The sequence below is a fragment of the Phocoena phocoena genome, chromosome 20 (genome assembly GCF_963924675.1).
Source record: "Phocoena phocoena chromosome 20, mPhoPho1.1, whole genome shotgun sequence".
Taxonomy (NCBI): Eukaryota; Metazoa; Chordata; class Mammalia; order Artiodactyla; family Phocoenidae; genus Phocoena; species Phocoena phocoena.
In genome coordinates, this window is record NC_089238.1 from 58,548,744 (window position 1) to 58,575,387 (window position 26,644).

Below are 26,644 nucleotides of genomic sequence, written 5' to 3' on the forward strand. Positions count from 1 at the left end.
ATCCCTGGAATTGGCATTGCTGGGCCCAGCAGGATATGCCTAAAGTAATGTTGATAGCTCTTGGCAAGTTCCCTCTGGAAGCTCCATTGATCACTGAAGCCCAGCCACAAAAGTAAGGGAGCCCGACCCTTCCCCAGCATCTCACTGATGTTTACAGCTGTGTTTCTGATGGTTGTTATTTTAAGGTTTTCTTGGAATCACTTTTCGGTTTCATGCAAAGCCGCTGAAACTTTTTTGAAGAGTTGCTGGTGGATTGCTCTGGACAGCGGTCGCGGTGTGTTCTCTGAGCCACAGAAGAAAGGTCACCCGTGAACCTCAGTGATTTATGCTCTGCCGTGGTAGTGATGTGAGGGACAGCACAGACGTTCGTGACACATCTGTTTTGCGCCAGGTATTGTGCTAGGTGCTCCACCCTACATCACCTGGGTAACTTCAGTTTTATGGTTTATAATTTAAGTATTTACCATAGAGTGAATGTGTCACCCCAGATTCGTATGTTGAAACCTAACCCCCCAGTGTGATGGCGTTAAGAGGGGGGGCCTCTGGGGGTGATGAGGTCATGGGGATGGAGCCCTCATAAAAGAGACCCCTCACCCCTTCTTCCAGGTGAGGACACAGCAGGAAGACACCACCCGTGAACCTGGAAGGGGCTCTCACCAGACACTGAATCTGCCAGCACCTTGACCTTGGACTTCCGGCCTCCAGAACTGTGAGAGCTCAGTGGTAGTTGTTTAAGCTGCCAGCCTGTGGTGGTGTTTGGTATAGCATCTTTAACACACTCAGCCAGTACTACATGTACGTGATTTACAGAGTGAATTACCAGATCCCCTTCTATACCCCCCGCCCAGGTTCCAGCTCACCAAAGGCAGCCACTTTTAAATCTCTTATATTTCTCTGTGTTTCTAAATAATCTGTTTCTTTTTCCTCTTTCTTTCTCTCTTTCCTTTATTTCCGTTTTCGATGGTGTCTGTGGATTACCACTAAGGAGGAATGAGGAATTCTCTTCCAACCCCACCACAGTCCTTCCTCCCCCATACAGTTAAATGTTCTCAGAGTTATGGTGTAAACCATGTTCACGGTTGAACACGTAGGCATAAATGCCTGACTGTGTGCATGTGGGCAAAGGGCCCCTTATGTAGTGGGGAACCTTGAACAAACAAGCCCCCTGAAGGAGGGCTGGACGTAGACCCCCAGGCTGACACAGTGAGCCCCAGGTCTCCTGAATGGTCCGTCTACATGCGTGTATAAGATAAACTCATCATAGGGCCTCTATTTTCTTTTTATTTCTTTTTTTTTTTTTTTTTTTTTTTTTTTGTCAGAGAGGTGTGGTTAATGCCTGTAGGGTCATGGTGAGGGTGATAAACCAGACGGAGACACATGTCCACACGTTGTGATTTGCTCCATTAAAACGTGTTTCACAGGCATGGTGCTAGGTGCAGGGAAAACGGAGTCAGCTTGAACTGTCAAGGTTGAGGGGCAACAGCGAAGCCTGGAGCATCTCCCATAGTCCTCAGATTTCCTGTCATGTTTCAAAGCATTTTCTCTTAATGTGGTGAAATACACGTAACGTAAAATTTACCATCTTAACAGTTTTCAGGTGTACAGTTCAGTGGCAATAGGGGCACTCACGTTGCTGTGCGGCCATCACCACCATCATCTCCAGAGCTCTCTGATCTTCCCAAACTGACACTCTGTCCCCACTGAATACTGACTGCCCACCCCTCCTCCAGCCCCTGGCAGCCCCCCTTCTACTCTCTGTGTCTGAATTTGTCCACTCCAGGGGCCTCATGTAAGTGGAATCCTATAGGATTTGTCCCTGTGTGTCTGGCTTATGTCACTGAGCATAATGTCCTCAGGGTTCATCCACGCGGTAGCAGGTGCCAGGATTTCCTTCCTTTTTAAGGCTGAGCAATAATATTCCGTTGTGTGGATGGACCATTGCTTATCCATTTATCCATCAGTGGATTTTTGCGGTGCTCCTGCCTCTTGGCTGTTGTGAGGAATGCTGCTGTGAACGTGGGTGTCAAACATCCCTTCAGTTCTTCTGCTTTCAGTTCTTTTGGGTAGAATTGCCCAGTGGTAGAATTGCTGGCTCATATGGTAGTTCTGTGTTTAATGTTTTGAGGAACCTCCAGACTGTTTTCCCCGCGCCTGCACCATTTTACATCCCCGCCAACAGTCACGAGCTTCCCGTTTCTCTGTGTCCCCGCTGACCCTTGTTCTTTTCTTTTGCTCTTTTTCTGTGGTAGCCATCCCAAGGGCTGTGAAGTGTGAACTGGTGTCTCATTGCGGTTTCATGTGCATTCCCAGGTTTCCTTTTATTTGTGGTGATTTCTCAGTGTTGATGAGAGAGCATGTGGGACGGCGTTTCCCAGACGTTGGCATGCGTACCAGTCACCCAGGGAGTGTCCTGCAACGCAGGTTCTGAGTCAGGAGGTCTGGGAGTCTGCCTGTGTAGCCAGCGCCCCAGGTGTCGACGGCAGAAGCTGCTGGGTGAGGGCCACACCGTGAGTAGCAAAGACAGATAACACGGTGCACAGGGCCCCTGCAGTCAGGCCAACCCGGCGTGGGGGTAACTTTCCTAGCCGCAGAGAGCATGTTTCCTACAGCAGGGCAGTGCTCCCTGAAGGGACTTAGTGGATGGGAGGTGACTTGAAAAGATGATATGTGTTTGTACGTAGATTTTTCTTTATTGCCCTTTCGTTTCAATTCAGTCCACTCTGGAGATCCTCAGCAGCAAGGTTATTCTGGAACCGGGGACGTGTGAAACACCAGGGAGTGAGGCAGTAGGAGATGGAAAGGGAGGGAGTCTCCTCTTTTGGGGGAGATTACCTTGGTGGGGGAGGATTCGCTACTTACAGAAAAGGTGACATTGCAGAGGTGATGAGGTGCAGGTAGACTCCACCGTGAGGTAGTACACGTGGGTGATGCAGACGGTGTGGTCCAGGGCAAGCGAACAGAAGAGGGGTGGGGGGGCGGAGCCGGGTGGGGGGGGCCGCGGAGTGGTGCTGGTGGGGGGGACGTTCTGGCGGTGGAGGCGGTGGGAGCCACTGAGCGGGAGAACATAGGAGGAAGCGCCTCTCTCCTCCAGGCCAAGCCAGCAGCCCGGGGGCAGCCAGACCCTCGTGTTTGCTGGCGACGGTACCCATTCAGAGCGAGAAGGGCCAGTGCCGCGGATTTCACTGCCCGCCTCGTTTCTCATTGTCCTCTCCGTCACCTTCTGGAGTCCGATGGGGCTTCTAATCTTGAAGGGCTTGAACTCGGCGACCTCTAAAGGCCCAGGACTCTGACCCTGCGCCCGCACAGCGAGCCCGTCTCCGTGGGTCCCGGCACTGGTTCGAGGCTTTTCTGCAGAGGACCGGGTGGCAAACACCATTGGCTTCCTGCATCCTCCAGCTCGGCCGCCACAACCTGCCTTTGCTGTGGCAGATCCAGAGCAGCCCTAGAAAACGAGCAAGTGACATGGACACGGAGGTGTGAATCTCAGAGAATTTTCAGGCCACAAAGTCTTCTTTTGATTTTGGTATTTTTTTACAGCGGTAAAATACACATAACACACAATTTCCCTTTTAACCGTGTCTGAGTGTTCAGTTTTCAGAGCGTTCGCACTGTGGTGCAGCCATCACCACCATCCGCCTCCAGAACTTTCTCACCGTCTTAAACTGAGACTCTGTCCCCATTAAACACTGACTCCCCGGCCCTCACAGCCACCATCTACTTTCTGTCACTCTGACTTTGACTCCTTTAGGTCCCCATGTCAGTGGAATCACATAGGACGTGGCTTTTTGTGTCTAGTTTATTTCACTGTGCATCGTGTCCTCAGGGTTCACCTGTGTGGCGAGCGTCACGGTCTCCTTCCTTTTCATTGCTGTGCAATGTTCGGTTGTACAGATGGACCACACTTTATTCATCCATCAGTGGACGCTGGGCTGCTTCCACCTCTTGACCATTGTGAATAATGCTGCTATGTCTTTTTTTTTTTTTAATATTTATTTATTGATTTGGCTGCGCCGGGTCTTAGTTGCGGCACGTGGGCTCCTTAGTTGCGCCGTGCGGACTCTTAGTTGCGGCACGCATGCGGGATCTAGTTCCCTGACCAGGGATCGAACCCGGGCCCCCTGCATTGGGAGCGCGGAGTCTTAGCCACTGGACCACCAGGGAAGTCCCTGCTGTGTCTTTTGCTTTTCTTTGGTATAAGCATCCCCAGCTCTTGGGCTGTCCAGAACAGGTCGGGAGGACTCGGTTTGGCCCCTGGCCATGGCTCACTGACCCTGCTCTCAAGCAAAACGGTCGCAAATCACATTCTGTGCTCCGCTTTGTGTTGCCTTGTAAGTATCCAGGAACTGCCCAGGCTCACCAGCCATCCCCATCCAGAGAAAACGGATCTCGGTGGAGTGGCCCAGGGCTGAGGGCTGTCGGCTGGACCATGTCCCGGTCATCACTGCAGGGGACGCCCGCCCGCCCGTTTTCTTCTTGATAACTTTTTTCCCCCCAGAGCCATTGTTTCTGGGTAAAAGTTTTCCTGTTTATTAAGGAGCGTTTGATGCACATAAGAGAATACAGGTCACGTGGTCATTTAAAGCATCAAAAAATGAAGCCCTAGCCTCTACCACTTACTTGGAGAACTCCCACCAGTTTCCCCAAGTAACTGGTGCATCTCCCATCCTGGTCCACTCGCAGATGCAAGGAGGTGGGTGGCCCTGCTTTCTGTGAGGTCTTGTCCCTGCACAGCACTTCCTGTGTCTGAGCCTAGCTCTTCTCGTAGTTATGTCTCTAAGGACCCCTGACTCTTCCTTATAGGATGAATTGAGTGTCAAGATGACCCAGCTGCAGAGGACCTGCTGGCATCCTGGGAGGGTGAGGATGACAGAGTAGTGGGGTTGGTAGCAGAAATAGAGAAACAGAGCTCAGTTCACGCTCCACGCGGAGACTCGTGGGAGGTCACCCCGGCCTTCATACTTTCAGGCTTTCAAAATCACCTTCCGTTGTCTCTCTCTTGAGGGAAGAGTGTAACTTTCTAATAAGCACAGAATGGAAGTTCTGAAGCCTTCAGAGTCCTTCTAAACTTGGCTAAATTGTGCCTGCTCCTCTGATCATTCATAAACTTTCATGGGGGTCCTCCTCCAGCAGGTGCCGTATCGGGTGAGGGGGGAGGTTGGCAACCTCCTTGTGGAGGTGAGACGGCTTCTAAAAATTGAACAAAGGGGACTTCCCTGGTGGTCCAGCGGTTAAGACTCCGCACTCCCAACGCAGGGGGCCCAGGTTCAATCCCTAGTCAGGGAGCTAGATCCCACGTGCCGCAACTAAAGATGCCACGTGCCGCAACTAAAGATCCCACGTGCCGCAACTAAAGATCCCGCGTGCCGCAGCTAAGGCTTGGCGCAATCAAATAAATAAATAGTAAAAAAAAAAAAAGACTGAACAAAAGCACAGCAGAGAGAGTGGCATCGGAGGCCACAGGTGACAGCGGTGGGTTGCCGGGAGATGCAAATATATGCTGTGGTCCCACGGGCGTGGCGACAGCCTGGAGAACGATGTGATTGTAACTGTCTTGAGAGCAAAGCCAGTCGGTGACATGGATGCATTTCAGCGAGGACTGTCTGTGGCCAGGGAGACCTCTAAAAGGTCACCGCGGTGGTCTGTGACACTGTCTTCTTCTGTGACGTAGGCTAAGGAGATAAACTGTCACAGACAGTGACAGTCTGGAATGGAAGGTCTCCAGGGCCAGCAGGGGAGTGGCAGCGAACAGAGTCTGAGGCCCGGAGGAGTGAGATGGGAAGAAAGCACAGGGTGTGTCGAGGGCCCAGGGCTGGAGACAGAGGGAGGGCAATCGTGGCAAATTCCACCCATGAAAATTCCAGAAAGTGCCATCGAATCTGTAGTGACAGAAAGCAGACCAGTGGCTCCTGAGGAGTTGGGGTGGGTGGATGAGGAAGGGGCAGGAGAAAGCTTCCTGGGGGTGGATATGTCCCTTCCGTCGATGGGGGCGATGGTGTCACAGGTGCTCATCACACGTGGATGCCAGCGTACGTGCAAGTGACCGTATGCCAGCTACCTCTCAGTGAAACAGGTTTGATTGTGCAGGATTTTCTGTGAGGCCCAGGTGGATGATTTTGAACTGAAGGGCTCAGAGAGGGTGGGAGAGGGCTCTCGCTGTCGTCTGAGGATAACACACTCGTGGTGTCAGAGGCGCTGTCTTTGCCCAGCTGCTCATCTAAAAGTACTTGCCTTCAGTCTTGGAACCGAGAGGGCAGCGCGGGAAGAAGTTCCACAAGTGGGGAATGAGGCTGCATCTGGAGGAGGGCGGGGTGTGGGTGGTGAGCCCCCTCCCCTCCTCCTGCTTGCGTCTCTTTTTTCTTTTAATGTATGGATTTTAAATTAATTAATTAATGTATTTGGCTGCGTCCGGTCTTAGTGGCAGCACGCGGAATCTTTGTTGCAGCACACGGGATCTTTCATTGCAGTACATGGGCCCATCTTTGCAACATGCAGGCTTCTCTCTAGTTTTGGTGTGCAGGCTCCAGAGCACGCAGCCTCAGTAGTTGTGGCGTGCGGAATCTCTAGGCTCTCTAGTTGTGGCGCGTGAGCTCTAGAGCGCGCCGGTTTAGTTACTCCGCGGCATGTGGGATCTTAGTTCCCTGACCAGGGATCGAACCCACGTCCCCTGCGTTGGAAGGCAGATTCTTAACCACTGGACCTCCAGCTAAGTTCCTCGCGTCTGACGTTTGCGTCTCGGGCCTCGATTATAGGCCTAGCGCACGTATGCACATGTTCAAGAAGCCTGAGTTTCAGGAGCGTTGCCTGAGTGCAGGGCCTCCTGCAGGGCCTGATGCCATCGTGAAGAGACTCAGAGGCCCTGTTTCTGCCAGCACCATGGCCTGAGCCCTAACCTCGTCCGTCTGCATGGCCCCTGCTCCCCCCGTATTGAAATGACTGACGTTTTCCCAGGAGTAGCTCACTCTACCCTGGATCCCACTCCCAGCTGCCATGTCTGACCCAAGTTTGGATCTCTGCTCTGCCATTGGCCAGTGGGCCTCTCACAGTCCCAGCCTCTGTGTGCTCCCATTCCCTACAGAATCCTTTCTCTTGGAGCCTGTTGGGTGGTGACACAGCTGGCAGGGAGCCAGCATCACCCTGGAGGCCCCGTGTTTGGACATGGGATCTTTACAGAGGGGATTAAACTAAAATGAAGCCAGTAGGTAACCCTGATGACTGGGGAGATAAGAAAATAGGACCCAGGGCTTCCCTGGTGGCGCAGTGGTTGAGAGTCCGCCTGCCAATGCAGGGGACACGGGTTCGTACCCCGGTCTGGGAAGATCCCACATGCCACGGAGTGGCTGGGCCCGTGAGCCATGGCCGCTGAGCCTGTGTGTCCGGAGCCTGTGCTCCACAACGGGAGAGGCCACAACAGTGAGAGGCCCGCGTACCAAAAAAAAAAAAAAGAAAGAAAAGAAAATAGGACCCAGACACATAGGCGGATGACCACGTGAGGAACTGGGGAGAAGCCGGCCTCGGGAGGAACCACCCTGCCGACCCCTGGATCTGGGACATCCGGTCTCCAGGACGCTGCGACAGGAAAGGTGTGTGTTAAGCCGTGGGCTTGTGGTACCCTGTCATGGGTTATAACACACCAGTTCCCCAGATCTTAGGAACAAAGGCACAGAGCAGGCTTCTCTGCATGTGTAACTGTAGCCGTTAACAGGGACCCTCTGTGGGCTCTTCAGCGGCCCCGGGGTTATCCCCGCTCTTGCAGGTGTTTGGCGAATCTTGAGAGGTGCCTTCCGGCCGCGTCTGCCAGCGTCTTGTTGCTGAGCTTCCCGTGAGACGTTTACGGTTCCAACAGAGACGCTTAAGGTCTCACTGAGACCCAGGGCGCTGGGCTCCCGGAGGCAGAGTGCGGAGGGCTGTTCACCAGGGGCTGCGGGCTGCCTACCTGCCTTTAGCCCCCAAGCCCAGCTCGCAGAAGCCCATGTCAGCCCTCCTGTGGACCAGGCGCTCCAACCTCCCTTTCCTCTTTCTCCTCAGCTTCTCTCTCCTGTTCCCCAAAGCCCGGTCAGCTCTGAGATGGTGAGTGTCTCTTGCCGTTCTCCTTGCTTCCAGCCCATCTCCCTCTGCCTGCCCTCCTCCTCCCCCCACCAGGCGTGGGAGGGGACCCGCTTCCCATGTGGATTCCAGAGCTCCCCTTCCTGCGCGTCCGGCCGCCCTCTGACCGTCTCACCCCACGCCCTGGCCCTGCGTCAAAAACGTATCTGCTCTCCTGATCTGGCGCCTTATTTGTGGTTTCCAAGTGAAAGGAAAGCTCAGGATTGCTTACTGAGCAGCAATGTGGTTTAGGAGCCAAGACTACAGATTCCGGAGCCAGAAATCCCAGCCCTGCCGTGGACCCGCCGGGAGACTCTGGACAAGCTGCTTGGGCCCTCAGTGCCACGTCCTCCCTCACAGGGATAAAGCCGTGAGAGGGGTCGTGTCGGTGCCACGCCATGTCCGTCCGCAGTAACTGTTGATTATTGTCGGTCCCCAAAAAGCTCTCAGGTGAGTGCAGTCGCCCTTCAGAAGAAACTTCATTAAATCAGGAGTAAATAACACAGCCTCTGTAGCTTCCAGTTTTCTGAAACGAGGGCTCCAAACACGGCGTCGTCTACTGTATGCACGAGGCTGGGAAGCCTCGCCAGCTGGGGTGGGCAGCTGGCATCCAGCCCACACTCCTTGGCCTCCCTGTTCGAGCCAACCACTGTGGAAAGTATTTCCCTCATCAGGGGACATGTGCCCCCAGCTTACCTGCTTCCAGACACCCGCACATGTGTCCTGCAGCCCAGCTGCCCCTGTAACTAGATCTGGGGCTTGATCCGTGCAGCCTGGACAAGCCCAGGAGGCTGCTTGCTGGGCCTCCGGGCTGACAACGGTTATTACCTTTGCACTAAGCACAGCAGACCCCTATCCAAGGGCGGGAAAAAGCCGCAATTGTGAGACGAGCCCCAGAGCTGGCTCGAAGGGGCAAGAAAGTCTGGTTTAGACCAAGGCTCGCCCTGGTCCCTCTTTATTCCCCCATTCCCTCGGTGTTTGTCCAGGGCCTGTCCCGGACCAGATGGAGGTTAGGCACGTGGGATGCAGAGGCTGCCGCCACGTGGGGGGTTCGTGGGATAAAGTGGCCTCGTGTGCGATGCGAAGGGCGACAGGCTTGAACTTGAGACTGCGGGGCAGGCAGCCTGTCTGAGGCCGGAACGGCGTGAGCTGAGGAGGTCGTGGAGCCGCCCCTGGGGTGCAGGATGCAGGCTGAATGGGAGATGGCAGCGGGGGCCGGGAGGATCCTTCCGCTGTCGGCCTGGGAGGTGGCCATGAAGGTCGAGGTGAAGAGGCTGGCCTGAGAAGGCCTGAGAGGTGCAGCTGGCTGACTGTGGGGTGGGGAAGGTGAGGACAGGGCCTGTCTCTCGTGATGCACGTGTGAGGAAACCACGTGGCCTCGGAGAGTCATTTCCGGAGTCAGTGGATAAAGCAAGAAACACGTCAGGGCAGAGCTACCCCCAGTGACCGGTGGATGGCTCCCCGGAGCGGCGGACCCACCTCCCAGCTCCTCCCCGGGCGGCCCACCTGCCACTCCTGCCCTGAGGGCTCACGTTCACACTCGAGGGTCCCGGGTAGGGTCGGGGGTGCCCACGCCCGCCCAGACGATTAAAGGCCCCAGAGAGCTAGTTTGTGTGGAGGCTTCCATCTGTTTTTACCCACTTTGGAAGTTAAATTTGCTGAATTCGTTTACTAAGTTCATTTAAAATTATCAGTGATAAACCCATCACGTGTTAACGTTTTGTGAACAATAGACATTTTCTGAGGCAGAGTTGTGGTGTGGACAGTGGTGGTGTTTCGCATCTTTGCGGGTGTCCACGTGCGGCCCCGTGGACATCTGTGGCCAGGCTGTCCCCTCAGCCTCCTCCTTCTGACGCTTTGGCTGACGTGTGGGAAGGAAACCTAGCCGTGTGGCGGGGACGCGCTGGAACCACTTTCGGACGATGTGGCTCTTGTTTGAAAGCACCTGAACTCTGCCAGTTCTGCTGTGATCCCGGCGCCGGCAGTGAGCTTCCCGCAGTCTGCTCCACTGGCTTCCTTGGTCTGTCTGGTGCTTTGCGTCTTTGGTCCAGGCGGGGGTTTGTGACATCCACATCGGTCATTTGGAAAATATTGCTTCACTAACTACACAGAGCTTCCAAATGTTGACGTTTCTTTTTTATATATATATAAATTTATTTATTCATTTTTGGCTGCGTTGGGTCTTCGTTGCTGCGCGTGGGCTTTCTCTGGTTGCGGCGAGTGGGGGCTACTCTTTGTTGTGGTGCCCAGGCTTCTCATTGCAGTGGCTTCTCTTGTTGCAGAGCATGGGTTCTAGGCACGTGGGCTTCAGTAGTTGTGGCACCCGGGCTCAGTACTTGTGGCTCACGGGCTTAGTTGCTCCACGGCACGTGGGATCTTCCCGGACCAGGGCTCGAACCCGTGTCCCCTGCACTGGCAGGCGGATTCTTAACCACTGCGCCACCAGGGAAGTCCCTGACATGTTTCATTTTACAGTATGAAAAACTCACTTCCTCATCAGAAAAGTCTTTAAGATTGGGAAGTTGCCAAGCCTTTACGGAAGACAGGCGTTCCCAAAATTGCCATTTTCTCCTGAAAGCGCAAGTGCTACCATGTCCGTCCTCCCTGAAGTGGCAGGCTCACTGGTCCTTTTCTGAGAAGCCGTCTGCGAGGACTGTGGTCGAGGTGACCCTGCACACCTCACATGGCAGGTCCCCCTCCAGTGGCAGTGGAGGGCCGCGCACACTCCCCTCATCTCCACTCAGAGCGTCACAGGGACCAGGACTCAGGTTGGAGGACGTCCTGAAGCTGCACTGCTCTGCGTGAGTGTGTGGTGGTGAACTTTGGTGCCTCGGTCTGTGCGGAGCCGCCAGTGGTGCAGCCCCCTGCTTTTGCACCGTCGATGTTGTGAGGAATGTAACGAGTCTCCCTTAGCGTGGCCCCCTGGACAGGGGTCTGCAGGCCACCTGTGAGAACTACTCTGCTGGAGGAGGAGGGAGACGACCCCTGGGGTGAGCGGAGCCGATGAGACGGCGGGCCATGCCTCCCCGATGCCCAGCAGGGTCACCCCGACTGTCCTCAGTCTCAGCCTCTTTCTGGCCGGTTCAGAGCAGCTGCGTGTCAGAGGTCACGCTGCAGCATTCACAGAGAGCCCCCTGTGACTCCATGACCTGCCTTCCCTATAGAAGTACAGGTGTCACTGTGTCCTGGGCCCCAGGCCTGTTCCCGGGGGAAGGAAAGGGGGCAGGTGTTTGAGCTGGGAGCGAGACTGAGACTGAGGTGATTCCGCCTCTGCCTGAGGACCAGTTACAGGTGATCCTTATAGGGGACAAAAGCAGCCCTGAGGGGCAGAGGTGTGGGGAGGGGGAGGCCTGGGCAGAGCTGGCTGTGAAACCCTGGATGGTGGGGAGCGCTGACTGGCGCCTGGGAGGACGGTCTCTATTCCACGTGACACCCAAGGATGGCCCGTGCTCACCCAGCAGGATGGACCCTGGTGGGAACCCCGCCCTCACACCTTCTGCTCTCCTGTCCATCAGCTCTCCCCAGCGCCCTGCTGGCACCTGAGGACACCCTGGGCAGCTGCCAGACCATCTCTTGGGCAGCTCGGCTTGGGCTGGGGGGTGCAGCCGGAAGGAGAGGTTTCCTGGAGCCAGAACTTGGTGGTCAAGAAATGGACGTAGAGTCTAGGAGGGGTTAAAGGCCGAGGGTCTCCCTAGAGGTAGCGATCGTATTTTACGTTTGGTGTGCTACGTGTCTTCTTTTGCTGCTGTGTCTCCCGGGCCCCTCCTGAATTCTGGAACAGAGGTAGCCCACTTCCCTTTGCTCAGAAGCAGAAACCAAGGCCTCACAGTGGAATCAAGCCACTGTAAAGGCTGGAGCCAGAACGCCTCACTGCTGGATCTGGTGGAGGCTCTGTGTTTGCAGCAGACTCCCACAGACCCCGGCTTGGGGAGCGGGTGCCGCCTCGCCCCACATCAGCTCCAGCCTCTCCCCGCGCCTCTGAGGCTTGGCAGCCGGGGTGCTCTCCCTGGAGTCCTCCGCCATCCGCAAGGCGATGGCGGCTGGAAACTTGTTCCACTGAACTTTGCCAGGGAGCTATACTTAGCCACCGAGCGGAGGCCAGGCGTGGGCTCGCTGAGTATAGATAGTAACCAGCGGACTATTTTAGAACTCCCAGAGAACCCCCAACACGGTATTTATAGAAGCCTCTGGGCTTCTGGAAGGGAAGCCATAACCTTAGCGTGCCTGGGGCTTCAGGAGAGAGGTCTCTCCACGGGGAGCGGGGCGGGGAGCTGGGCCCCCGAGAGGCTGGGTGTCCCTCTCACACCTGTTCCGGGACCTGAGCCACGGGGCCAGGCGCTCGCGTCCCAGTCAGAAGGCAGCGCGCGCGGTTTTCTGTCCGCCGCCCGTCACGTGCCTCCTGGGAGCGCCTTTCGTGTGGTGCTGACGCCACCCCGCCCTCGGCTCGTTCTGAGATTCTCGTCCAGAATCCTGGCGATTTCTCAGGCTCCTGCTTTTGCCCAGACTGAGCTGGGCCGCCTCTGAAACACCCTCCTCCGGCTCCTCTGGTCCTGGGGCTCCTGTCCCCCAGCCTGGCTCCTTCCCTGGAGAGAGGCACCAACAATGTGCCTGAAGCTGTGCGGCCAGGAGGCCTTCTTTAGGGAGAAAAGGGGAAATGTAATGCGTAAAGTTTGGGTAGAGAAAGCCTGTAGTTGGGGGGGACCCAGGTAGCAGTCCTGCGAGGAAGGAGGTGGCTGTGCCCTCATCCGGGACGGTGTGAGGGATGGTTGTACCCCTTCCTGATTCCCATCTGTGGGTGTTGGGAGAGGGCTCCAAAAACCCAAATCTTCAGTGAGCATCCCGGGTCAATGCTGCCGATCAGGCAAAATCACGAGGAATGAGAAACGGAGAGTGGGAAACTGTGAGGCCTGAGTGGCCGGTGGGGACATGGCCCCATGGCGGGGACGAGGCATGCTGACTGCAGCCGCCCTCCTCGGAGGGGAACATCTCCCCCACTCGCTCCACGTCGACTCCCTGGCAGGTGCCCGGGCCTCTCTTCATCCCGCCTGCCAACCCACCCTCTGCCACCCCTGCCCTCCGCCAGCCCGGATATAAATATAAGAGCATTTTCCATGGGCCGGCACAGAAGGGCAAACATGGACTTTATTTAGGCCTGTGAAATTCCCTTCCTCCATCCCCAACAGGTGCCTCGCTTCATTTAGATATTGGTGCTCAGAAATAGAACACAATTTACAATATAGCTTCCTTCAGGCATCTGGATGCCGTTAAAATAAAAAGCCATCCAGTGAGATGGGCACAAACACGAGTGCGGTTGGAGCTTAGCCTTTGCCAGGGATGAGAGGCTGCCCAGCCCCGGGCTGCCCACCGTGCTCAGCAGAAGCCCAGGCATTCGGGAGACAGTGGAGGGATGTCCCTGGAGGGCAGAGGCCTGTTCCCACCCGCTGTGGGCCCCTGACCAGGGTAGCGGAGAGGAGGGGTCAGGCACCTGCACACTCGAGAGGGGCCATCCGGGGGGGTCACAGTGCGTTTGGAGGACGCGTTTCTAGTAAGTCGGTCGTGGGCTCACTGCCCCCTTGACCCCTTGTGGCCTGGGGGGACAGCATTCCACTCTCCTCTCCATAAGTCCAAGCACAGGGACCCGCCAGGTTTCTCTAGGCAAACTGTGTGCCCTCGTCAGCTGTTACAGGGTGAACGGTGCCCCCCGTTCATATACTGAAGTCCTAACCTCCGAGTACCTCAAAATGCGGCCTTATTTGGAAACAGGGTCTTTGCAGACGCTGTCAAGATGAGATCATCAGGGTGGGTCCTCACCCAGTACGACTGGTGCCCTTATAAAAAGGGGAAATTTGGACACAGACACAGACACGCACACGTGAAGATGGAAGCAGAGAAGGGGGTGACGCTTCCGCGAGCCACAGAACATCAGAGGCGCCAGCCAATGCAGCAGCTGGGAGAGGCCTGGGGCAGATTCTCCCTCAGCCCCGGCAGGGACCAGCCCGGCCGGCACCTCGGTCTCGGACTTTTGGCCTCTGGGGCTGTGGAGGAGTCTGTCTCTGGTCTGAGGCCCCCGCTCTGTGGGTTTGTTACGGCCGCCCCAGCAAACTGACACGTCAGCTAAGCCTCCTGGTCCCGCCGTGTGTCCCTCGGGGGAGGCTGATCCCTGTGGGGGGGGGGTGGCAGTGGGACTGGGAGTGCAAGCGTGGCTTCCTTGGAGAGGTTCTCTGTTCTATGGGCAGATAGATCAGTCTGCTTTAGGCTAGAGCAGCGGCTCTCCTGGGTGGTCAGTTTCATCAGGGTCGCCCTTGATCCAGGGAAGCCCAGTGTCAAGGTCAGGTTTCCTCTGGGATGTCCCCAGGCCCCCTCTGATTGCCGTTATCAAACCAGCCACCCAGGGACCTTCAGCCCCCGACTTGGGCATTAGGAGGGATCTGCGGGTAGGGACCCAGGGTTGGGGCTGCAGAGCTGGTAGCTGTGTGGGCCTGGTGAGCGCCCCCAGCATCCTGTCCCACGGGGAGGAGGTCAGCAGGTCTGGTGGCTCAGGGCCGAGACGGGGCCTCTGCTGCTTGCCGTGTGGCGCCATCCCGGAAGCAGGACCAAGGTGCCGAGCCCTGTCCCTTGGCTGGGGCCAGCCCTCCTGCAGGGAGGAGCAGGTGTCCCCTCCTGCATCAAGGATTCGGCCAGTCTCCGTTAGACTCAGGCCTCCTTCCTCCTTCCTCCATGCCACCCTCCGGGGTCTGGTGCAGACGACTCAGACACACTGCCAAGAAGCAGGGCCGGCCCAGCGCGTGACCGCCCGGGGCCTGGGGGTGAGGGGAGGCCACCTATGAGAAGGAAGCGGGGTCTCGGCATCTGAGTCGGTTCGGGAAGGTGTGTGTCTTGGGCGGGGTCAGAGATCGGCTGCTCGCTGGGCTGGAGGTCCTGCAGCCTCAGGAGAGGGCGGCAGGAAGGAGGCCGCGGCGCTGGGTGAGGGGCTTAGTGACTTGAGGAGGTGGCTGCAGTGACGACACATCTGTGGTGTTCAGTAGAGATGCTGCAGGCGCAGGGGGGACTCCCCTCTAAATCAGACTCCGGGGGGGCATGAACGCCTGCCACAGACACACGGCCTCGGTCCCCCTCTCGCACCCTCACCCCGCCGCTGGTCCTCGCTGTACTGTCCCCACGTCCACTCCCTTCCTTCCAGAAAGGGAAGGCGCCCTGCTCACCTGCTGCTCCCACCCGGTAAGGACCGCACAGCTCGAGGCCCTGCCCCCTCAGCTCCCCCCGCTCTGGCCACAGGGTCCCGTTATCCAGGAGCTCTGCCTCAGCAGAGGTTGTCCGAGCTCGGCCTCCTCTGCGGACCCAGGGGACGGGGTGAGCCTCAGAGCCTCAGAGGACGTTGCAGCAGGAGTGCGGGCTCTTTATCGCCCCAGATCCACCCACCGCGGGGCCTCCCCCTCGCTGCTCCATCCTCAGGACGGGCCAGTGAGGAGGGGAGGGTGTGTGCGTGTCGTATGTATGCGCCTGTGCACGTGTGACATGAAACAGCTTGGCCCAGATGCCGTCAAAGGCAGGTGGAGGGGAGCCTCCAGGTAGCTCTGCCCACGCAGGGGCCCACACGGATGTGCTCGGCCCAAGTCAAACTGCCGGTCCGGAGTGGAGGGCATCCAGGGCAGCCCCGCCGTCAGCCTCACGTGGGGATCTTGCGTGCTGACGACCGCCTCCCGACCGGCTGTCACTGGGAGCAACAGAACCGGAACCAGAGCTCACTGGAAACGGCATGGACGAGGCTCTCAACCGGAAGAGAGTCATCCCCGGAGAGAAGTCCCTCACGTGGGCAGGGAAGGGCGACGCCCTCCCAGGACGCACAGCTCCGCGGCCCCTCCGCCTCTCAGGGGGCGCAGCAGCTGGACTCCTCGTGCCGCGCCAGGAGCGCCACGCGGGAGAAGGTCTTGGCGCAGCGCTTGCACTGGTATTTCTTGGTGTCCGAGTGCGTCTGCAGGTGGGCCCGCAGGTTGGAGCGGTCGGCGAAGGCCCTGCTGCAGTGAGGGCAGGTGTAGGGCTTCTCACCTGGGGGAGGGGAGGGCGACAGGTGAGCGACCAGCTGCAGCGGCCAGGACAGCCCTGCGGAGGGTGACCCCCGGCTTGCAAGCGCATAGGCCGTCCCCCACCCCGAGGCTCCTCAGCCCTCACAGTGAGGCTGAAGCCTTCATCTGCATCGCCCGCTCCCTCGGGGTCAGTGACAGCGGCCTTAGCACCTGCCCTCCGCTGAGGGGGTCGTGTGCTTGATACCCTGGGTGAGACCGCAGCAGCTAAAACACAGATCTTGGCTAGGTGGCTCTTTGCTTCTGCTGGAGCTCCCCTGGGGCGCTCTGTCACCAGCCCTGGATGGGAGAGGCGCTGCAGGCCTCCTGGCAGCTGTACCCGCCCCCCGAAAGCCATGGTGGGAACCTTGAAGGTGGCTATACAAGGGCAGGCGCTCAGGACCAGTGAGGATTCCCATGTCCTCCAGGCCACCTCCAATCAGGGCGACCAGGGATTTGGACTAAGTCCTTCTGTTGGGGCTGTGCCCTCCAGGCTGACCCCCCAAGTGTAAAAGAAAGGGTCAGTGAGAGTCATCTGTTCAGCTCTGCCTGTGTGGAGAGTCCTGCAGCCCTAGGGGCCCTGGGAGGCAGCAGCCTGTAGTCCCATGGGGCCCAGAGCATCGCGTCCTGGCCGCCTGGCCCTGCGCTGTGATGGGGTGCTCAGGGGACATCCTCAGCGAGCGGTCGGGGAAAACCAGGTGGATTTCCAGCCTGGAAAAGGCTCCTGCAAAACCCTTCTTTCGTGTGAGTCACAGAGCCGTGACTGAGGGTGAGGGAGGGTCCAGTTCCAGAGAGTGTTTGTTGTAAGTGCCCGGCCTGTTCCTGTCTCCCTTTCACCGCGTGCTTGACAAAGTCCTGGACTTAAGAGGAAGGCCTGGGGTGGGGTCCAGCTCAGCCCCTGGCTGCCCTTGGGCAGAGCCGGCTCTTGCACTCTTTCTGGGCCGTAGTTTGTCATCTACAGAATGAAAGACCACGAGCTCCCTGCCCCGCATCCCCCCTCCTGTCCCTGTCTCCTGTCCGCAGCTGCTCCTCTCTCCTGCATTGCCTGTGCTCTGTGACCACCCTCTCACCCAGGGACGGGATTGCTCCTGGGTAAACCGCAGCCCGTCAGACAGGCTGTGTGAGCCCTGGGGTCCTCACTCCCAAGCCAGGCCTTTCTGGCTACCCTCCTCCCCTGCTGCTCCAGAATTGAGGAAGGCCACGGACTGTTTGAGAAGTCAGGCCCTGTGGAAGCCCTGTGCATCCCGCGCTTTGCCAGGTGTTATGAGTTGAATCGTGTCCCCCCCCCCCCGCCCCCGCAAAAGAAACATCCGTGGCCTAAACCTGGGTACCTGTGAGTATGACCTGATTTGGAAAGAGAGTACTTGCTGATGTGATCAAGTTCAATTTAAGTTGGACCGGAGCATGCGGGCCCCGAACCCAGTGTGACTGGTGTCCTCATAACTAGAGGGACATCTGGACACAGACACAGGGGAGAGGCCGTGTGAGGACAGAGGCAGAGACCGGAAATGACATGGCCGCAAGGAACACCTGGGGCTCCAGGAGCTGGCAGAGGTGGGAAGGATCCCCCTCTCCAGATCTGGAGGGAGCCCGGCCCCGTGGCACCTTGATTCCAGACTTCTGGCTCTAGACTGTGAGCATTTCTGATGTTTTGAACCCCCCGGGGTGTGACTCTTTGTGCCACAGCCTCGGGACACCAGGAAAAAGAAGCCGTGTGTGCCCATCCGTCCTCTCGTTTATGAACCCAACCCCTCCGCCCCTTTGAGGCCCAGACCCCCCCCGCCCCCCAGCCAGATCCCTCACGGGCCCTGGCGCCTACCTGTGTGGGTCCGGATGTGGCCCTGCAGCAGCCAGGGCCTGGAGAAGGCCTTGCCGCACACGGCGCAGAGGCAGGGCAGCGTGTGTGTGCGGATGTGCATCTTGAGGGCGCCCAGGCTGCCATACTCCTTGTCGCAGGACTTGCAGGCGAAGCGGCGTTGAGCCTGCAGGTGGCACTGCAGCTGCTGGTGCCTGGCCAGTGCGGCCGGCGTGCGGAAGCCCCCTGGGGTGTGGGGGGCCCGCTCGGCCCCTGGCAGGTGGCCCGGAGCCTGGGCCCCATCTGCGCCCAGGACCGGGGGCCAGCGCGTGGGCAGAGCCAGCAGCGGGGGCAGGCCGAGGTGCTGCAGGCTGTCTCTGAGAGGTGCGCCGGGGGCCCGGCCGGCCCGAGGGTCCGCCAGGCTGACTTCCAGGGGGTCTGGCCCCGAGGCCCCCCGAGCTTCCTCGTTACACAGGAAGGTGGGGAGGGGCAGGGAGACGTGGGCGACGACGGAGGTGAAGTCCCAGGGCCGGGGAGGGTCGCCAGGCGTGGACGGGGCCGCCTTGTCTGGGAGGACGAGGGGCACCACCAGCCCCCCGCAGGCAGAACAGGCGCCATTGGTTTCTAGAAGCGGGGAGGGGAGACAATGCACGGTGAAGCCTGAGTCCCAGCGCTGCGAGTTCGCCAACGCGCATTCCTGGCCGCATCCCACCACTAGGCCATCCATAGCCCCGCGGGGAGGAAAAGAAGGTCTGACAAGACAGGCGTGGGCTGCGGAAGTGGTGGCTGCAGCCGGAGACCACAGCGTCCGAGCAGGAATCTCAGTTCCTCTTTACAAACAAGGGAAGAGAAGCATCTCACAGGATCCCAGAGGAGCCCTAAGGGGCCAAGGAAGGGTCCCTAGCTGCCCTCTCTCTGAGCCCCACCCGCCGCAGGGCCAGCTCGGAGCTGCATCCTGCGGGCTCCCACGCAGCTTTAACTCACAACTCTTGGCAGCAAGCCGCCGCCTGCAAAGTAACTCATCAGCCTCCGGTCACCTCCCGATCACCCCTCGCCCACCATGGCGTGCGTGCGCACAGCCTCCTGCAGACGCTCCCAGCTCAGGAGGGACTGTTTTTGGTGGTGTCCACTGCCTCCTGGCTCGGCCCGCCGTCAGGCTGTTGCTCCCGTATGTGTGGGCCACCACGCCTCATGCTTGACCCAGACAGCAGAAGCCCCCAAAGTAAACACGTTAGCGAGTAAGAGTGAAGTTCTGCATTTCCCCAAAGACCAAATCTCCAGCCCTCAACCCATTTCTTATTTCCTATGTGTTGAGATAAATCTCTGGCCCCATTTCTATGTCCACACCAAGGCTTTGGGTTGAGAAAGACAACCCACAGAATGGGGGAAATGTTTGCAAATTAGGGATCTGATAAGGAATTGGTGTCAGAATATATAAAGAACCCTTGCGACTCAACAATAAAAAGACAAACAGTCCACTTTTTAAATGGGCCAAGACTCTGAACAGACGTTTCTCCAAAGAAGATGTACACGCAGCCCATAAGCACAGGGAAAGATGCTCCACGTCATGAGCCATCAGGGAGATGCAGCTTAAAGCCATAGTGAGGTAGCACATCATACCCACTAGCATGGCTAGAATTAAAAACAGGCCAATTACAAGTGTTGATGAGGATGCAGAGGAATGGGGAAGCTCCCACACTCCACTCTCTCCTGACCTCACCGTTTTCCACTCCAGTCTTCCCAATTATAAAATCAGCTTGCCAGGTTTCTGTCCTCCCAGAAATGGAGGCTGGACCAGCTAAGAGATGAAGTCCAAGGAATTTCTGGAGACAGCACTGGGGTGCCCGGAGAGTCTAGGACCCCCCACTCCACACAGAAGCTCCAGTAGGGGCCCTTGTATGGGAAAAAAGTCACCTTGAGGCTTTGAGGCTCAGCCACTACCCTGACCCCAGGCATCACCTCAGAGCCTAACCCTGTCTAGGGGGCCAGTGCTGACTCGAGTGGGAGGGCAGGGGAGAGGCAGTGCTACTGGCCATGTGCTTCTGCTGATAACTTTAAATGCTTCCCCATATCCCCTGGGTTAGCTAGATTTTTTTAATTCATTCTGTAGCTCAGATTCCTGGGAGAAGAGACTTAAGTTCCTTTCTGGCTTCAGGGGTTCCCTGGGGAGGCCTAAAAAGGCACTTATTTAAAAGTGACGAGTGGGGGACCCCAAATCCAGCATCTCGGGTCTATCTTGGGGTAACTGCCTGGCAGAAAGAGGATCACCGTGGCCATTTGGCCCTCAGGAAGCTGGTGCTACAAGGAGAGGGGAGCAGAGCACTGATGGCCCTGAGGCTGTTCCCTGACAGTCACCGGACCTTGCTCGGCTGCCAGGATTTGCACGCTCAAAGGGGTTCGCTGTGTGACTGGAGTCTAAACAATAGTTTTTGAACGTTCAAAGCCATGCCCCGTGTGAATTACATGTTCTATCATACATGTATATCTGAAACAAGTTTCCTTTACCGCGAGCACTGCACTCTGATGGCTTCTGTTCTTTTTTATTTTATAAAATTGCTGGTGGTGACTCACTAACTGGATTTCAAAATGTGGAGTTGATGATCCCGTTCCTAGAAGGTGCCCCCTGGTGGCAGCCCAGCCCCGGGGACCCACCAGCCTGGACTCCCTCCCTGCTCCCAGTCCGTAGCGTCTCCCCATCCCCCTCTAAGTCACTGAGCCATCCCCCAGAGGGCGTCCCCCACCAAGAAGCTGTGGAGCTGGGGGCGCCTCTGACCACTCGAGAGAGGCCTTTGCTGCGGGACCTCTGCGTGTCCCTGACCCTGACAGGGAGTGGGAATGAGTGCACAGTCCTGGTTCCTGGGCACCTGTTTCCCCACCTGGGTAAGAACTGCAGCCCCTTAGCCCAGCCTGCCCTGGGCAACCTTCTCTGGGGTGAAGGAGGCGGGAGGGAAGAAAACCCCAGGAGGGGTGAGGAGGCATTGGAGGGGGCACAGCGGAACGCTGTGCGAGCTGGGCCCTGGCACCACAGGGCCCCTGGGTCACTCTGTCTGGCCTCTCTGCTCACCACCCAACCCAGGATGTTCTGGGGCGCTCTTGGAGAACAGCCTGGGCTCACTTCGTCTCTCTCTGCAATATCCGTGGGGCTCTCTCAAACGTCCTGCAGGAGGAAGATGGCCCTGGGGTCCTCTTTGCTGGGATGGGCATGCCTGGCCATAGCGGGAGAGCCCCAGAGTGACTGGGGGCCTGGAAACTTCTCTAAGTGGAGAGAAAATCCCCACCCAATCTGCCCGACGCGAGGCTGGGATCCCTGAAGCGGACAAGACGCCCGCGGGCCACGTTTCTACCTCCAGCCTCGTGGTCTCGGGCCCCTCCTCCCACCTGGGACAGGTGTTCCCTTTCCCGGGGTTCTCGCCCCTCCTGCCCCGCGAGAGTCGAGCCCTGGGCAGGGCAGGGGAGCCCGCAGCCCCTACCTCTCTGCCTCTCCAGCTGCCCGTAGTTGGGGACCCTGTGGCCGGAGTGCGTCTTCACCAGGAAGGAGCGCGGCATGGTGCCCTCGCGCGGGTCGCACTGTGCCTACGCCGGCGCCCGCGGGCAGCGCGGCGCACAGGTGCCGGGAGGGTCAGGTCATTAACACAGCGCGCCGCCTCGGCCAACCAGCGCGCCCCGCGGCCGGGGCGAGGCGGGGCCGCGGGGCGGGGCATCGGGCCACGCCCAGGACAGGTGCGCGGGCCGTAGGGGAGGGAGCGCGTGGCTGCGTGTCCAACCCACGGGACTTCCCTGGCGCGCGCTGCGAGTCACGCCGCCCCCGGGGCCTGGCGCGCCCACTCGACGTGGACTGAAGGGCGGAGGTCAGGGCTGGGCGGAAGCCGAGTTGGGCTCAGTCCACCGTGGGGTGGGAGCGTGCGCCGAGCCCAGCCTTGGAGAACCCTGCTCTAGCCTGTTACACCGGCCCCGCCTCCTGCGCAAACCCGCAGCGGTAGGTTTGATGAGCACCAGCCCTGAACCGGCTGACTGGCCAGAGTGGTGGCCAGGGGGTCGGCCGGCCTGGTGGAGGAGACCGTGCTTTAGGAGTTGGCCCCAGGCCTCCAGAAAGCTCATTTGTGGGAGGAAGGACACCGCTTGGCGTTCCGGAATTACCAGGGGTTCAGACAGGCGGTGTGGGAAGTGTAATCACCGAGGGCGGCGCATGGGCCCGCTGCTGCAGCCTGGGCTATGACCCGGGCAGCCTCACCTCCTTCAGTATCCTTTGGAGTCCTCGGTGCCACCAAGAGCCAACCATGCCTGGGTGTCAGGTACCTTTTTTTTTTTTTTTTTTTTCGGTACGCGGGCCTCTCACTGCTGTGGCGTCTCCCGTTGCGGAGCACAGGCTCCGGACGCGCAGGCTCAGCGGCCATGGCTCACGGGCCCAGCCGCTCCGCGGCACGTGGGATCTTCCCGGACCGGGGCACGAACCCACGTCCCCTGCATCCGCAGGCGGACTCTCAACCACTGTGCCACCAGGGAAGCCCCAAATAAACAGACCGATTCATTTTTTTTTTTTCCTTTTCTGGTCCTTTTTGATGTGGACGTTTCATGAGTTCAGGGGTCAGTCTCTGTGGGGGGCCCCGGAGAACCGCCAGGCGCTTCCATGGCTGTGCAGGAGGCCTGCCTTCAGAGGCCCAGGTGCCACGTGCAGCCTGGTGCTCTTTGCCAGTTGTGGGCCTGGAGACAAGGTGGAGGAGGTGGGGAGTCTGAGAGGAACCGCGGAGAGACGTGAGGAGGGAGGCCTGCGTCACACAGGGTCTTATGTGCCTTCAGTTTCGCGGGAGAGAAAACAGGCTCTGAGAAGTTACGAAGCTGTGGGATTGGGACCCGGGCAGGCACTTGCAGCCTCACAAGGGGCGTCTGCTGCTCGGTTAGGGCGTGCGGAAGGATAGACAGGTGGTGCGCAGGCAGGGGAAGGCGCGCGTCTCTCCCGCAGGCCGGGCCTGGCAACGTGTCGCCGTGCACGTGGCTGCCTTCAGTTCACCTGTTCTGTGGCCTCCCAAGCTTAACATGTGTACCTTCCCTTCCTTCTCCCCGTCCCAGACGTAGATGACACTTGCAGATACCTGGGCCAGCCCTGCACCCACGCTGTCCTTCCTCGCCCAGCCACCCACGGTGTGGCCACTGGCCAGGATGACCTCCTTAACCCCCAGAGGGACACTCATGTTCTCGAGGGGCGCTCATGCACTCCCGTGGAGAACGTGCTGATCTCATGCTGGAAACGCCCCAGGGATCCCAGGGGGCCTTAGAGCACCTCTGCGGTGGGGTGCTCCTTTCCGAGATGGCTGCCATAACAAGTGACCCTAAGGGAAGTTTGAGGTCCTTGCCAACTGCTCAGAACTGCCCTCCTGTGGTCATACAGACTCACTGTTCGGCTGTGACTCACAGGGTTGTGTCTGGGCCAGACCAGAGTACCACTCACAGAGGAAAATCTGAGTGTCTGCCCTGTTCTCACCTGTGCAGCCCCAGGGAGGCGGGGAGCTGTCCCCACCTGCTCTGCGTCCCTCTGTCCTCAATACGACCGCCTTGCCTTGCAGCTAAGCCCCACGCCTCGCTGTTGGAAACAAGCTCCCCCCCGGCCTCCTGGAACCGGGCTCTCCACCAGAGCAGGACTTGCAGGGACCAAAGTCCACGCTTCCTGCAGAAACCCCAGGGTCTCCCCTTGACACTTGGCGACGTCGGCTTGTGGCCACCTGCCCGCCTGCCTCTATCAGACACTGAACAAGCGGAGCCCAGGTAAGATTGTTACAATTCCTCTTATGTTGATGTTTTCTTTCTTTCTTTAATTTTTTTTGGCTGCATTGGGTCTTTGTTGCGGCGTGCGGGGCTTCCTCTAGGTGTGGCGAGGGGGGGCTGCTCTTCGTTGCAGTGCGCGGACTTCTCATGGCGGTGGCTTCTCTTGTTGCAGAGCATGGGCTCTAGGCACGTGGGCTTCAGTAGTTGTGGCACCCGGGCTCAGTAGTTGTGGCTCGCGGGCTCTGGAGCGCAGGCTCAGTACTTGTGGCGCATGGGCTTTGTTGCTCCGCGGCTTGTGGGATCTTCCCGGACCAGGGCTTGAACCCGTGTCCCCAGCATTGGCAGGCGGATTCGTAACCGCTGCGCCACCAGGGAAGCCCCTCTTTCTTTTTGTGGGTGTGTTCTGCTCTTTTTCTGGGCTTTATGTGGCGACGGTGCTTGGCTGTCCGCGTAGTGTGTACGTGTGCACCTGTATCCTTTTGCGTCTGGTAGTTTTGTTTGTTTGTTTTTATACCGCAGGTTCTTACTAGTCATCAATTTTATACACATCGGTGTATACATGGTTTTTTTTTACTAATTGGGTTTCACGGCCCGGCGAGGACGCCCCTTCCCTGTTAGATGCAGCCCGAGGGCCTGCCAGGTGGGAACCGCCTTCCTTCCCTCACAGCACCTGCACGAGGTTGGGTCCGTGGTGGAGGCTCAGCAGTGCCTGCCGGACCAGATGGAAAAGCGTCAGGAGCCGCCGTACAGTGCGGCCCGGGCACGCTCCCCCCGGGGGTCTCTCGAGTATAGGCACGTGGGTGAAGGTACAAAGGCCCCGCGGTGGGCCTGGCTCTGGGACTCGGAATAGCGCTCAGAGCTGGGCCTTGAAGCTGGCGCTCGGCCGTCCCGGGACTCAGGGGCCCCCGCTGTGGTGACAGTGCCCCCGGTGTCAGTGTGTGGTGTGTTTGTTGTGGGAGGGTGGGTGTGGCTGGACCTCCTGCGTTGGAGCGTCCCCGTTGCTGTCCACGGTCGTGGACCCAGTACTCCAGCTCCCAGCACGTGGTCCGATTGGTGGCCGGTGTGCATTTGGTCACCCCCAGAACGGGGACTCACAACTGCTCGCAGCTGCCTGTTCCCTCTTGGGTCCTGGTTGTTAGAGGTGATTTTGGTTCTTAAATGGGGGTTCAGGGAGGGGACGTTGACCCTTCCCACACAGCTGTGACACGCAGTAGAGTCCCAGACGCTGAGCCTGGGAAGGTGATCTGGGGGCTGAGGAGGGATGTACGTGTGCGTGCATGTGTGTCAGTCTCGGGTATGTGCGTGTGTGCAGGTCTGCACCCTGATGTGCACACGCGTGTGTGTGTGCGTGTGAGGTCGCAGGAGCTGTCCCGTGCGACACAGCGGTCAGGCTTCAGCGGGTGAGCCCAGCGCCTAGAGGGGAGGGTCTGTTGCTGCACAGCTCGGTTCCCAGCTCCGAACTCCACAGCGTCCTCTCGGAGCTTTTTCCCCGTCCGCATGTGGCCCTGGGCCCTCGTTCCCAGAAACTTGTTGGAGAGACCGGAGGGTCACGGGCCGTGCAGCTCCCTTCTCCGGGACCGGAAGGGGCCTGATGTCCCCGGAGCTCCCGCCGGCACCTCCAGGTCAGGTCCCGGCCCCTGGCGGCGGGGTGGGAGCAGCACAGACACAGACCACGAACACTGGGCGCAGAAGCTTTGCTGCCAGGGGTTGATTGTGCGCCGCTGGGGACGTGGCCTCAGGCCCACTTGTGTGGTGGCACCTTTGGGCCTGTGGGTCCCTGCTGCCTTGTGGTGAGTGAGTTCAAGGATCCTTCCTTGGGAGCGTGTTTCGCAGGTAGATGTGGGGAGCCCCGGTGTGTGCGAGTCCAGAAGGAGGCGCCGCGGCCTGGGCGTCAGCACCGGGGGACTGCCGCCCGACCGCCCGCTGTGTCCCGAGGGTGCGCCCTCCCTGCTGGGCCGCAGGCCTCAGGCCCCGTGGCTGCTTGGGGGCTTGTCGAGGTGCGGCCCTGGGGCCCTCCACTGGTCCGAAGGGCTCAGAACCTCTTTCTTCCCCCGTGGAACGGGGGCAGCGAGCTGGTAGGATGTGGCCCCGCGTCACAGGGACCCCGAGGCCCCACCGAGGGGTGAGGGGTGGGCTTGGCCCTCTGCGGCAGGTGGGCTCCCCATGCCTCCCTGGACGAGGTAAATGGGGTAGACGCGCGTGTTCGCAGTTTGCTGCCAGGCCCCGGGCACACTCGTATTTCCTGAAGGCGTGGCTGCTTTGCTCCTTTCAGGAGGCCCCTCCGTTGGGGGCTGCATGGCCGCGCCTGGCCTCTCCATCCACCCTTCTTTACTCAGAGCCCAGAGCTCGGAGGGGCGGCTCCTGCAAGACCCAGAGGTGACACCTGTGGCCAGTCCTCGGGGGCCCTGAGGCTGGTGAAGAGAGCGGCCTGGGGCAGGTGCTTATGCTCTGGGCACCCTGCCTTCAGGAGTGCTGGCTGCCTGTCCCCCTCCTGATGGCCGAGGTCACAGTTCCCAGGGACCTGGTGGCGCCATCTAGGCAGCAGGGTGTGTGCGGACCCCCCAGGACGTTGTGTGACTGGGGAGGTGAGGGTGTGCGGCCTCCCGTCAGGGACGCCCTGGAGTCGGTTGGGGTCCGGGCCTCCCACCTCCACCTCACTTTTCATCCAGACTCAGAGAGGCGTCCTCGCCGGACACTGCGGCGTCTGCCGTGACCCAGCTCCCACGCAGCCGCACACCGCGTTGGGGCGCGCTCCACTGCTCCGCCCCGGCATCCGTCCTGGACGCCGGGTCACCGAGCGGCCACGTGTCCACGTGCCCAGGGCCCCGTGCGTCCTGGGCCCAGGGTGGAAGGGATGAGATCAAGGCCACGTGTGGATGCTGCCCTGTGGCTCTTGGCCTCCGTGGCCTCTGGGAGCGCCTGGAGGGGGCTGAGCTTGGCAGGCGTC

At 59.1% G+C, this 26,644-nt stretch overlaps 1 protein-coding gene across 1 annotated transcript; it reads right to left on the bottom strand.

Moving 5' to 3' along the window:
* Positions 1–15,949: 15,949 nt before the first annotated feature.
* Positions 15,950–21,483, bottom strand: SNAI3 (snail family transcriptional repressor 3). Its single transcript, XM_065899704.1, has 3 exons — positions 21,408–21,483; positions 17,962–18,561; positions 15,950–16,128 (listed from the first exon to the last, which is right to left on the bottom strand). The coding sequence occupies exons 1-3, from the start codon at positions 21,481–21,483 to the stop codon at positions 15,950–15,952; spliced, it is 855 nt and encodes a 284-aa protein (XP_065755776.1).
* Positions 21,484–26,644: the final 5,161 nt, after the last annotated feature.